Source organism: Lampris incognitus, chromosome 2, assembly GCF_029633865.1.
Source record: "Lampris incognitus isolate fLamInc1 chromosome 2, fLamInc1.hap2, whole genome shotgun sequence".
NCBI lineage: Eukaryota > Metazoa > Chordata > Actinopteri > Lampriformes > Lampridae > Lampris > Lampris incognitus.
In genome coordinates, this window is record NC_079212.1 from 121,290,480 (window position 1) to 121,304,704 (window position 14,225).

Genomic DNA, 14,225 nt, shown 5'->3' on the forward strand with positions numbered 1-14,225 from the left:
CATTAGCTAAAAGCTGTGCAATCCCCTCTCATTACCAGGTGGATAATCTTAGAATACCTGTGGTACTGATAACTAAAGAACATCTGAGATTTGTTAAATGCATTATTAGTGTGTCTCAACTGTGGTTCCCTTTTCACTATCCAGCATCTTGGCTATGTGGACTATCACTGCTTAGCAAGTTGCATCGCGGCACATGGCTGGTGCTTAAAAAGGAGAGTCAACCCTGTGAAATTGCGCACAGAAATTCTTAATAATAATAAACCCCGCTATTTGGTAGAATTTCTGCTGCACTTTGTTTTGTTGTTCCAGCTGCAGAGGAAATCACACATAATCATCCAGGCGCCAACACAATGCCAAAGCCACCAATCTTATGGTCCTGCTAACTGGATTTGTACTGAATCCCCCACTAAACTTTGAAATGCCTCTGTGGCAAAGTATCTCAGTGAAACACAAACTTGAAGCGATGGACTAAGAGCTCCATTCTTATCAGTTTCATGTTGTAAATCAACGGTCAGTAAATCAGTTATCTTCTGCATCTCTGCTCGATGAAAGTGGAATTGAGGGTGGATGTCAGAGTCATCAAACATATAAAAGGGATGCAGTCTGTTAAAGAAGCGTGCATGGCCGGGGTAAATTAAAGAGAAGTTGTTTTTCCGCATCATCAAATGATAGTCTCTGTTGTTGTTCCGACTTATCAACAGTTGGTTTAGGAATGACTGTACACATAGTAGGAGGTAGGTGTACATTTAAAGTTATATCTTAGCTAATATTGGAACTAACTTATCTAGTGCAACCAGTTTAAATAATTTTATAGCGTAAATCTACCCCTTACGTTCAAACTAAGCTACGGTCAAGCTTATGCATAGCTGGCGCAACAGGCTGCTGGGCACAAGTTGTTGTACAAAGCAGTTTCTCCCATGCATCACCAAGATTGAATATTTTTTATTTGGCAAAGAGATGAGACCATTGTACTGGATCTGAAGCCTGACAGGATGATCTGATCCTTATGAGAAGTCTAGTTGAGTATGAAATTATGCTGAGGCATCTATCATAAGAATAACTGGCTGTCTGAGGTGAATGTTGATCAGGATGTATGAGTTTGTGCATAAAAGGAATCAAGATTTGCTCATTGGATTCCAAGCGAGATAGTAGTCTGTATAAAACCACTTTCTTTAGGTCTTTTTTTTTTTAACAATTGTTATGTCTTCAGATAATGTTGAGGGTTCAGTACCATACACAGTTGTCATAATGTACCAGGCCTCTTGAAAAACTCTGACTCTTTCAAATATTTATAACTATGTGACAAAATGTTAGCCTTGTTTGCAAAATGTCTCCATGATCACTGCACATGAAATTTGGCTGAATTTAATTTTAGTTACATGTTTTTGAAGAAGAGTTTTTCACAATTTTCTTAATCTAAACAAGTCCCTTTATATATACCTTAAGTTGTTTAAATAGAAACAGATGCTTTTTCTGAGTAATTTTTTTCCCACTTATCAATGAATATTCTTCACAATATCACAATGTTCCTCTTTGTTTTATTTCCAGGCTGGTAGCTTAAGATGCTATGCATATTGAAGTTCAATACTGAACCAAATAACACACCCAGGTTTACCATCATTTCCTGCAATTCAAAAAGAAAATACCACACAGATCTGTGAGCACAGTGCACTAGAAATGATCCCTCCAGCTCCAGAATACCCATTAACATTTTCGCCCTGACATCCACCACGTCTTTTTTCCCTTCTAGGGTTACAAGAATTACTAAGCTACATTTATGTCAATGTAGGTCCTTCCATTTTTCTGTGAGTATGTTAACTTTAGAGGGTAGATATTTAACCTTATCTCCAGAAGCAGTAGCACTACCAGGTTTTCGGTGATTGAGTTTTCACTGATTGCTAAATTCCGCCAGGTCACGGTAGGTCATATATATCTGTAACACTGAAATTTTGCTATCTTGGCACTGAATTCAATCTGTGAGTCAGTCTGTGGAGGCATGGAGATGTTTAGGAGAGATGACAGTGGGGTTTTTAACTAGATTGTTTAACACAATCTTGGAAAGTGAGAGGATGCCTAAGGAGTGGAGAAGAAGCTTACTGGTACCGAGTTTCAAGAACAAGGGCGATGTGCGGAACTGTAGCAACTACAGAGGTATAAAGTTGATCAGCCACAGCATGAAGATTTGGGAAAGAGTAATAGAAGCTAGGTTAAGAGGAGAGGTGATGATTAGCGAGCAGCAGTATGGTTTCATGCCACAAAAGAGCACTACAGATGTGATGTTTGCTTTGAGAATGTTGATTGAGAAGTATAGAGAAGGCCAGAAAGAGTTGCATTGTGTCTTTGTAGATTTAGAGAAAGCATACGACAGGGTGCCGAGAGAGGAGGTGTGGTATTGTATGAGGAAGTCGGGAGTTGCAGAGATGTAGGAGTGGTGCGGGATATGTATGAGGGAAGTGTGACAATGGTGAGGTGTGCGGTTGGAATGACAGATGGGTTCAAGGTGGAGGTGGGATTACATCAAGGATCGGCTCTGAGCCCTTTCTTGTTTGCAATGGTGATGGACAGGTTGACGGACAAGATCAGGCAGGAGCCTCCATGGATGATGAAGTTCGCGGATGGCATTGTGATCTGTAACAAGAGTACGGTGCAGGTTGAGGGGAGCCTGGAGAGGTGGAGGTATGTACTGGAAAGTCAGTAAAAGCAAGATGGAATACCTATGCGTGAATGAGAGGGAGGTCAGTGGAACGGTCAGGATGCAAGGAGTGGAAGTGACGAAGGCATATGAGTTTAAATACTTGGGGTCAACTGTCCAAAGTAACGGGGAGTGCAGGAGAGAGGTGAAGAAGGGAGTGCAGGCAGGCTGGAGTGGGTAGAGAAGAATGTCAGGAGTGATTTGCGACAGAAGGGTACCAACAAGAGTTAAAGGGAAGGTTTAAAGGATGGTTGTGAGACCAGCTATGTTATATGGTTTAGAGATAGTGGCACTGATGAAAAGACAGGAGGTGGACCTAGAGGTGGCAGAGTTGAAGATGCTAAGATTTTCACTGGGAGTGACGAAGAAGGACAGGATTAGGAATGATTATATTAGAGGGACCGCTCAAGTTGGAAGGTTTGGAGACAAAGCAAGAGAGGCAAGATTGAGATGGCTTGGACATGTGTGGAGGAGATATGCTGGGTATATTGGGGGAAGGATGCTGAATATGGAGCTGCCAGGAAAGAGGAAGGCCAAAGAGGAGGTTTATGGATGGAGTGAGGGAGGATATGCAGGTGGCTGGTGTGACAGCGGAAGACGCAGAAGACAGGAAGAAATGGAAACGGATGATCCGCTGTGGCGACCCCTAACGGGAGCAGCCGAAAGTAGTAGTAGTAGTAGTCTAATTTCCCCTCTCATTGTCATAGACATTGCTTTAATCCTTGCATTTTCATTTTTCCATATTTCTGCCTTTAGAAACATATCTGCCTTAGAATATAAAGTCTTACAGCAGCAACAGTGCTGAATTTCTTCCGTGGCAGCTGGGTGATCTGCAGCTTTTAAGGCAAAATCAATGTTGCAACAACTGCTGCCCCATCCTTTCTTTTGGCAATTGTTTGACACTGTGCAGTGATTGAACTCATCCAGAGTATTGATTTTACTTAGAGGATTTTGAAACTATTTCAAACAAAAATAAAGCACTGAAATGTTTTCTGTTTGCTTTTTATTTTTTCGAATTTTCCTGCAACAGCTGTTGTCATTGTTGTCATCCCTCAAAAAAAAATTTTTTCACCATTTTTGACAGATTTATCAATCACAAAACGAACAAATATGAATACAGATAAAACTTAAAAGAAGGCAGAACAAGCACATCAAGTTTCATAATTGCTATTGGAACCAGTGCTTGTGTCTACATGTGCATAGTTGACAAACTCCCTCAATATGTCTCTATGCATGCTCAGTAATCCAGGTAAGGAAATCACAGAAAGTTGAATCAGTTCAATAGCTCAGTTCAATAGTTCAAAACCCTCAATAGCTAGTGGCAACAGAGCAAGGTTGAAACTTCAGTTAATGCCATGTTGTATTTTGTCTTTTTTTCCATTGTGTAGTCGTCCAAGAGGTGTGATTTCCGTGCCTGTCATAAGGACCATTGATCAGAGAATGAAATACCATGGTCGAGGTTTCAGGAGTCAGGGTAAATACCAGGTATGTTGGTAATGAATGATACTGGCACAGTCCTTGGTAGTTATTTGTTAGATGTAATGAACAAATATGCTATTTTCATCACAATGAATGGAAACTTCCCGGGAAATAAGATCATGAACTTCTCAAAGTAAAATCAATAAAAGTGCAGCCAAAATATAGTTTCCAAAAGCTACATTCAGACAACACCTTAAATTCAACCCAATTACAACTTTTTCTCAAATGTGCTACAGATCAGTCTTTTTTTCTTTTACTTTTTTTTTAAGTGTTTTGACACAAACACAAAAAAAAAATCACCTTTTTAATCCAATATTCACAGTCAAATTTGGTCCTAGATCTGAAACATGTGGCCATGCAACTCGAGTCAACATATGGTTAAGTTTGAATTTGTGTTCTTTGTCACTGTCCATGGAAAAGATTGGCGGATTTGTGTCAGCAATATGGCTAGTCTTTCACTGACCCATCATTATTTCTCAGGTTTGAGGAAAATACCTGTATCATGTTGAACCGGTAGATGTGATTTTATGGCAGAAGTAGGGGAGAAAACAACTCTGATGGAAGTCAGTGGACAGACAGCAAAGTCATGATTTGTATATCTATTCGGGTAGATGCCTCTGTACAAGCTAAACTTTTGGGCACATAATTGCAGTCAACCAGTATTTCAAAAAATTGTAAGTAAAAAGATGAGTGGTCAAAAAACATCAGATGTTGTTCGTTTGGTTATGTGACTCCTTTTGGGATGGAGGTCTTTTCCCACTCTCCTGATAAAGTTTAAATTCAAAATTTACATGATTAATGAGACAAAAGAAAATTGTGATGAACAAATAATCTTAATTGAGCATTGAGGCAGGCAGTCTGCAGTCAGATATGCACACAAAACTACAAGGTTACAAATGATGGGCAGTTAAGTTGTCTTTTTAAATAGACAGGACACACGCATAGTATGTCAACTTTATATGCTGTAGGTAACCACTGACCTGCAGTGAGGTCAGTGGCTGGGTAGGCAGTGGGCATTCACAAATCTAAATTACATCCTGTTGTGCTCTCTAATGTTGTATAACAATCTGATCCTTCTTCATTCTTCCAACTGCCACAGAATTCTAGAATATTGTGCCCCTCTGACTGAACTACATTCCAAATGAAAACCTAAACAAAAATATTGTCAAAGTATATATGAAGTACTTTTTTTTTGTTTTATATGGTTTTTGATAACTGTGAAATGACTAAATGACACCATTGCCTTTCCTTAGAGCTCCCAAACCATTGTGGATTTCATTGCGGTCACTACAAACAGCAGTTATGAGATTCTGTTTGTAAATATTGTTGAAACATTACCTGAAAAGAAGAACAGAGATTTTTCAGACATACCACACGCAATACAATGATAGCTGCTCTTTATTGGTTGTGTCAGTGGCCTCATACAATTCGATGTTCTGGAAAACACTGAGAAAACTTCAAGATGCATCGCCAACCGCTGGTCTTTCTCCACAATGAGGTTTAAGAGCTGCACATAGTTTCCCCGGTTTGATGAGCCGGTGCTTTCCTTGTTTCCCCTGAAGGCTAATTCCTGTTTTTCTAAGTAGCAAGTAGCACGTATCAAGTCCTTCAGAATTTCAGATTTTCCCTCACCTCCGTGTTGTGTGTGGAGACTTGCTGTTTGTTAGCCTCGTTTAAAGCTAGGTTGATTGGAGTGCAGTTTCCAAATAAATGCTATTTGATGTTGAATGTGTGCACTGGACCACTCATACTTGACTAGCACTGCAGGCAGGTTGTTCAGGTCACAGTAGCCGGCACCTACCCATACATTGTCCCACTCTCTGGAAAACAGCAAACAAGGGAAGCAGTACAGCCTGCTGGTAGCATCGGAGCCGCAGCCGCATAGCCACTCTTTCCTTATGTACCACTCCGGCTTGGATGATTTTCTGCCCTTTACGCTGGTGGAGGTCAAGGAGAGCTGGTGTAGGCCTGCCTTGCTTGATGACAAGATGTACGATGGTCGACATTTCGCTCTGAAGTGTAGCTAAGCTGCTCAAATTCAAATGAGCGAGCTTGCTTTATTGATAGCACAAATATCTATGATGGAGCAATTTAGCACCTTGATGGCTCTGATTGGCTCGCACTGCTGCCATAAGCAGTGCCTTTTCTCATCTGTTGATTTTGCCTTAAGTTACGCAATACACTTGCACGAACTCTGAAATTCACAACGTTAAAGGCAATCCTGAAAAAAGTAGAGCCTACCCTTCCCATTGAAAAAGTAGGCGAGCTTGTGCGCTATACAGCATTTCGTTCTGAGAAGTTTAAGGACTTAAAAAGGACAAGCACATAAAATATCATTGAATATGTTATAACCCAGCATACTTGTAACTAGAGTGAGATTTTGATGTGTTATGAATTTGTTGTATGGTTATTTTGATTAAATTATCACAGGGTAGACACTGCCTACCCTGAGCGCACATGTATGTAGGTGACACTGGATTTGATTGCTTGTTTAACTCTCTCTTTGAGTGACTCTGGAATGGAACCAAAAGAAAAAGAACATCATTCACAACAGCAAGTTTTGATGTGTTTCATATGGAAAATAATTAATTGTCTCAAACAGGGACCTAAAAGGCAAATGGGGAGATCAGATGTCATGCCCAAGGGAAAAGTTCCTGCTGTGTAGCGAGGGCCAAGTGTGTGAAGTCTTATTGGGTGGGATTTATTTATAATCACCAAGAAAAGGTGTTTTCAGTGAGTTACCAATGCTTTTATATATATAATGGCCTCTTAAATTCAGAGTGAAAGGAAGGCAGAATGAGATTTGGTTAGATTTGTAGGATTGGTAATACAATTAGTAATTACTGTTTGCCTCTGAGCTAAAAATGTCTGGAGCACCTCTTTCATTCCAGTTTTAGTGTGACTTGTTTAATTGAAGTGTTCATCTCCTATTGTGCATTGGTTTATCAACAAGACCAGTTTGGCAACAAAGGACAAAGGTGCACACCCAGGAATTGTAATTGTCCTCTAACTTAATAGCGTCTCTTCTGGTTGAACTGACAAAATGTTCCACACTGAAATACAAAGGGATGAGAACTTGGGCAAGTAGACCCGATTTGCATTTTTAATACCACCTTGAAGAAGACTACATTTAAAGTTTTATTGCTGCAGTGCACCTGGAAATGTATGAAATGGTAATTGAGAGAAGCAGATACCCTGCTTGCATTTTCAATGTTTATTAAAATCCGCAATAATCACAATTTTGATAAAATCCTCCAGCATCACTTTGTTAATCTAAGAGATATCTATATTCTAATTAGAGACTTCGAAACAGTTAATGGTGATGTCCAATTTTGCGTGCAATGCTTATATTATTTGATAGGCTCCAGCATCCCCGTGACCCTGAGAAAGGATAAGCGGCTTGGATAATGGATGAATGAATTAATCTTGTTTTTGGCAACAAGCAACTGACACCTGTTCATCCATTTTAAGAAATGGGTATAATTTTGCTAAATTCATGCCTATGTTGGTTTCACAGCTGTTTTTAATGGGAATTACAGGGAGTTACTAGATTTTAATTGCTGCTTTTTTAGGTATCTGTGGCCGAAGCTATGATTGTCAAAAAGATTTGATCAAATAACCTATTACATTTGAATTTTGGCTCTCATTGTAATTGCCGATCACTGCCCCCTTGATAAAACACTCACCTCACTTCTGGCTTCAATTATGTTATGATTGTTTGAAATGACGTTATTTGACCCTTAGTTTTATTGACAGAACCTTTGTTCATGACAGCATGTAACAGATAGGGGTTTTGCCTAACCGCCACATCAATTGGAAAGGGGTTTTAACAAGGGATGCACGATGGTATCGGCAAGTCATCGGTATCGGCAGATAAAGGGTTTAAAAGTAAATATCAGCATTGGCCCAAAATGCCAATATGACAGGCCAGTAAGATGATGCTTTAATTATGTGCACACGATGTGAACCGTTGACTAGGCACAGATGCGACGTGTCACGTAGGCGGGGCGCATAGGTGCCGATTTATGTTTTTGCCTGTGGGTACCCAAGTTAAGTGAATACCGCCAAGGTGATGATTGTCACAAAATCACTTTTATTGCTCTTGCTTTAGTAATTACTGTGATGTAGGCTTACTAGGCTGCTGTCTGTTGGCTATAGACACAAACTATAACGAAATGCGACACTGCTCTGCTACAATTACCCCCCCCCCATCTTTTTCTCCCCAACTGTCAATTGTCCTTGGCCAACTACCCCAATCTTCCGAGCCATCCCGGTCACTGCTCCACCTCCTCTGCCGATCCAGAGTGGGCTGCAGACCACCACATGCCTCCTTTGATACACGTGGAGTCGCCAGCTGCTTCTTTCCACCTGACAGTGAGGAGTTTCGCCAGGAGGACGTAGCACATTGGAGAATCACGCTATTCCCACCAGTTCTCCTTCCCCCCCGAACAGGCACCCCAACTCGACCAGAGGAGGCACTAGTGCAGCGACCAGGACACATCGACATTCGGCTTCCCACCCACAGACACGGCCAATTGTGTCCATAGGGACACCCAGCCAAGCCGGAGGTAACACGGGGATTCTAACTGGAGATCCCCGTGTTGGTAGGCAACAGAATAGACCGCCATGCCACCCGGACACCCCTCTGCTACAAATTTTAACAGACTACACCATACCAGCACACAGTCTTTTTTATTTATTTATTTATTTACCTTTTTGGATCGGCCTTCTCCGTGGGTGCTCAAGCATCCACTGGATTGATGCCTATGGTGTGGTGGAGCGGGTTTTTTTTTTTTACCTGCTACACCAACTACGTCTGTGTTACATGTGGTTATGTCATGTGCCAGCTATGATTTCTGAGTTTTCTGAAGAGATTTCAAGTAGACTACTTTGGAAAATGGGTAAGTTAAGCGGCAAATGCTGCATGTTCTCCCCATGTCTGTGTGGGTTTCCTCTGGGGGCTGTGGTTTCCTCCCTCAGTCCAAAGACATGTAAGTCAGGTGAATCGGCCATACTAAATTGTCCCTAGCTATGAATGTTTGTGTGGGAGTATGTGTGTCTCGGCCCTGTGATGGCCTGGCAGCCTGTCCAGGGTGTCTCCCCGTCTGCCACCCAATGACTGCTGGAGTGGGCTCCTGCATCCCCACGACCCTGAGAGCAGGATAAGCGGTTCAGCTAATGGATGGATTTTAAATACAGGATCGTGGATACATAACGATTTGATTTAGTATTTCAATGTGCAATAATAAAAAAAAAAGGGTTTCATTGCTTGCTGCAGTCGCACTGCCTCTGGTACAATTAGGTATTTATTTTAATCATTTTTAAACAGATTGTACTCATGTTTTACACAGTTCTATCTAGTTTTTACCTGTTAGAGGGCCGCATAGAGGGAAAAAAAATAGACCAGCCATAGAGATCAACTGCAGCAGCTTCACTTGAGTCCACAACAGGAGAGACTTAAAGTGCATATACCGGTATCGTCATTGGATGCCCTTCCTGACGCAACCCTCCCCATTTATCTGGGCTGGACCGGCACTAAGAATGCACTGCGTCCTCAGTGGCTGGGTTACAGCTACTATGTTATATGGTTTGGAGACAGTGGCACTGTCGAAAAGACAGGAGGTGCAGCTGGAGGTGGCAGAGTTGAAGATGCAAAGATTTTCATTGGGAGTGATGAAGAAAGACAGGATTAAGAACAAGTATATTAGAGGGACAGCTCAGGGTCGATGGTTTGGAGACAAAGCAAGAGAGGCAAGAGTGATGGTTTGGACATGTGCAGAGGAGAGATGCTGGGTATATTGGGAGAAGGATGCTGAATATGGAGCTGCCAGGCAAGAGGAAAAGAGGAAGGCCAAAGAGGAGGTTTATGGATGTGGTGAGAGAGGACATGCTGGTGGCTGGTGTGACAGAGAACAGGAAGAGATGGAAATGGATGATCCGGTGTGGCTACTACTAACGGGAGCAGTCAAAGGTAGTAGTAGTAGTAGATGCCATGCACTGTATTGTTTATAAGAGTGGGGATACCTGCAGTCAGTTGAGACTGAAGAGGTCACTTAGATGAGTGATGAAACGTTTCTCTCTCAGTAAACGTTGTGTCCAGATGAACTGATTCAACTTTCTGATTTCCTTACCTGGATTATTGAGGATGCATAAAGACATAAATGTTCAGTGTTTTGAGTTTGCCAATGGACAATGTTTGAATTTCCATTGAACTTGAACTTGCTATCACTGTCAGCTACACCGATTTGACAGATTTGTATATCATGTCTAGATTCCTTACCTTTCCTTACCTACTACTACTACTACTACTTTCGGCTGCTCCCGTTAGGGGTCGCCACAGCGGATCATCCGTTTCCATTTCTTCCTGTCTTCTGCGTCTTCCTCTGTCACACCAGCCACCTGCATGTCTTCCCTCACCACATCCATAAACCTCCTCTTTGGCCTTCCTCTTCCCTGGCAGCTCCATATTCAGCATCCTTCCCCCAATATACTCAGCATCTCTCCTCCACACATGTCCAAGCCATCTCAGTCTTGCCTCTCTTGCTTTGTCTCCAAACCGTCCAACCTGAGCGGTCCCTCTAATATAATCGTTCCTAATCCTGTCCTTCGTCGTTACTCCCAGTGAAAATCTTAGCATCTTCAACTCTGCCACCTCCAGCTCCGCCTCCTGTCTTTTCGTCAGTGCCACTGTCTCCAAACCATATAACATAGCTGGTCTCACAACCGTCTTGTAAACTTGCCCTTTAACTCTTGCTGATAATATTCTGTCACAAATCACTCCTGACACACTTCTCCACCCACTCCAACCTGCCTGCACTCTCTTTTTCACCTCTCTACTGCACTCCCCGTTACTTTGGATAGTTGACCCCAAGTATTTAAACTCAAATGCCTTTGTCACCTCCACTCCTTGCATCCTGACCATTCCACTGTCCTCTCTCTCATTCACGCATAGGTATTCCGTCTTGCTCCTACTGACTTTCATTCCTCTTCTCTCCAGTGCATACCTCCACCTCTCCAGGCTCTCCTCAACCTGCACCCTACTCTCGCTACAGATCACAATGTCATCCGCGAACATCATCGTCCATGGAGACTCCTGCCTGATCTTGTCCGTCAACCTGTCCATCACCATTGCAAACAAGAAAGGGCTAAGAGCCGATCCTTGATGTAATCCCACCTCCACCTTGAACCCATCTGTCATTCCAACCACACACCTCACCATTGTCACACTTCCCTCATACGTATCCTGCACCACTCCTACATATTTCTCTGCAACTCCCAACTTCCTCATACAATACCACACCTCCTCTCTCGGCACCCTGTCGTATGCTTTCTCTAAATCTACAAAGACACAATGTAACTCTTTCTGGCCTTCTCTATACTTCTCAATCAACATTCTCAAAGCAAACATCGCAACTGTGGTGCTCTTTCGTGGCATGAAACCATACTGCTGCTCGCTGATCGTCACCTCTCCTCTTAAACTAGCTTCTATTACTCTTTCCCAAATCTTCATGCTGTGGCTGATCAACTTTATACCTCTGTAGTTGTTACAGTTCCGCACATCGCCCTTGTTCTTGAAAATCGGTACCATTATGCTTCTTCTCCACTCCTCAGGCATCCTTTCACTTTCCAAGATTGTGTTAAACAATCTAGTTAAAAACTCCACTGCCATCTCTCCTAAACATCTCCATGCCTCCACAGGTATGTCATCAGGACCAACTGCCTTTCCACTCTTCATCCTCTTCATAGCTGCCCTCACTTCCTCCTTGCTAATCCGCTGAACTTCCTGATTCACTATCCCTACATCATCCAACCTTCTCTCTCTCTCATTTTCTTCATTCATCAGCCCCTCAAAGTATTCCTTCCACCTTCTTAGCACACTCTCCTTGCTTGTCAGCACATTTCCATCTCTATCCTTGATCGCCCTAACTTGCTGCACATCCTTTGCAGCTTGGTCCCTCTGTCTAGCCAATCAGTACAAGTCCTTTTCTCCTTCCTTAGTGTCTAATCTGTCATACAACTCACCATACGCCTTTTCCTTTGCCTTTGCCACCTCTCTCTTTGCTTTACGCTGCATCTCCTTGTACTCCTGTCTACTTTCTTCATCTCTCTTACTATCCCACTTCTTCTTTGCCAACCTTTTCCTCTGTATAATTTGCTGTACTTCCTCATTCCACCACCAAGTCTCCTTGTCTTCCTTCCTCTGTCCTGATGACACACCAAGTACCTTCCTAGCTGTCTCCCTCACTATTTCTGCAGTGGTTTTCCAGCCATCTGGCAACTCTTCACTACCACCCAGTGCCTGTCTTAACTCCTGCCTGAGCTCCACACAAGTCTTCCTTCTTCAACTTCCACCATTTGATCTTCGGCTGTGTCTTCACTCGCTTCCTCTTCTTGGTCTCCAAAGTCATCCTACAGACCATCATCCGATGCTGCCTAGATACGTTCTCCCCTGTCACCACCTTGCAATCTCCAATCCCTTTTAGATGGCGCCTTCTACATAAGATATAGTCCACCTGTGTGCACTTTCCTCCACTCTTGTACGTCACCCTGTGTTCCTCCCTCTTCTTGAAATATGTATTCACCACAGCCATTTCCATCCTTTTCGCAAAATCGACCACCATCTGTCCTTCCACATTTCTCTTCTTGACTCCATACCTTCCCATCACCTCCTCATCACCTCTGTTCCCTTCACCAACATGTCCATTGAAGTCTGCTCCAATCACCACTCTTTCCTCCTTGGGTACCCTCTCCACCATGTCGTCCAACTCACTCCAGAATTCTTCTTTTTCATCCATCTCACACCCAACTTGCGGGACATATGCGCTGATAACATTCAGCAATAAACCTTCAATTTCCAGCTTCATACTCATCACTCTGTCTGACACTCTCTTCACCTCCAGCACGCTCTTGACATACTCTTCCTTCAGAATTACCCCTACCCCATTACTCCTCCCATTCACACCATGGTAGAAGAGTTTGAACCCACCTCCGATACTCCTGGCCTTACTCTCCTTCCACCTGGTCTCTTGCACACATAGTATGCCTACCTTTCTTCTTTCTATCATGTCAGCCAGCTCTCTCCCTTTACCAGTCATAATGCCAACATTCAAAGTTCCAACTCTCACCTCCACATGCCTACCCTTCCTCCTCTCTAGCTGCCTCTGGACATGCTTTCCCCCTCTCCTTCTCCTTCGCCCAACAGTAGCATAGTTTCCACCGACACCCTGCTGGTTAACAGTACCGGTGGCGGTCGTTGGTAACCCGGGCCTCGACCGATCCGGTATGTAAGTCGTATTTATGATCCGCATATTTGATTTGGCAAAGATTTTACGCCGGATGCCCTTCCTGACGCAACCCTCCCCATTTGTCCGGGCTTGGGACCGGCACTAAGGATGCACTGGCTTGTGCATCCTCAGTGGCTGGGTTACCTTTCCTTACCTGAGATTGTTAAATATTTTCAGATTGACCCCACAAAAACATAGTAAGTAGGTCACTGATACCATTTCATAAAATATTATTTTATTGTTTTTTATTTGGAAATGAAATTAGTTAGAATAACTGAATGTTATACTACTATTGTCGTTGTCATAAATTTAGAGAAGTCTTACAGGGTGGGAATGTTATAAAAGAGCTTTTCAGCTGACTGGTTATTGTCTCTTAATGATCTAAGTTTTAAGTATTTGTCCTGATTTTTAGTTCAGCACCTAAACAAAGGGAAGTAACTTCAGGGCACACCTTCAGATAACAAAATTTGGTAGGCAAAATAAAATAAAATAAAAAAAAACACTGAGTTTGAGTAATACCTTTCATGCCTCATTAGAAATAGGAGGAGGGTCAGTAGTGGCCTAAACGTATTTCTCCTACTTTACTACTGAATTTATGAAGATTGATGGCGTATCTTTTTGTCTAGGATTTCAAAGATGGTACCTGTGCAAGATAGTGGTACATTTATGATTGCATCAGATGATCGTGACAGTTTCAAAGTCTGATGCAGCCATCTGTCCATCCTTTAGCCTTTGTTGTTTCACTCTTTTACTGAGTTAACTGTCTCAGA

General features: G+C 42.5%; 1 protein-coding gene across 3 annotated transcripts in view; it reads left to right on the top strand.

The window, feature by feature from the left end:
* LOC130106794 (constitutive coactivator of PPAR-gamma-like protein 1 homolog) overlaps window positions 1-14,225 on the top strand; it is a 68,764-nt gene that overhangs the window by 51,584 nt on the left and 2,955 nt on the right. For 2 of the 3 annotated variants that reach the window (XM_056273049.1, XM_056273050.1), the window contains exon 16: window positions 4,081-4,177. The exons of the other annotated variant lie outside the window; for it this stretch is intronic. In XM_056273049.1, the coding sequence (XP_056129024.1) occupies window positions 4,081-4,177 (97 nt within the window). The remainder of the gene's footprint in view (window positions 1-4,080; window positions 4,178-14,225) is intronic. 3 annotated transcript variants of the gene reach the window in all.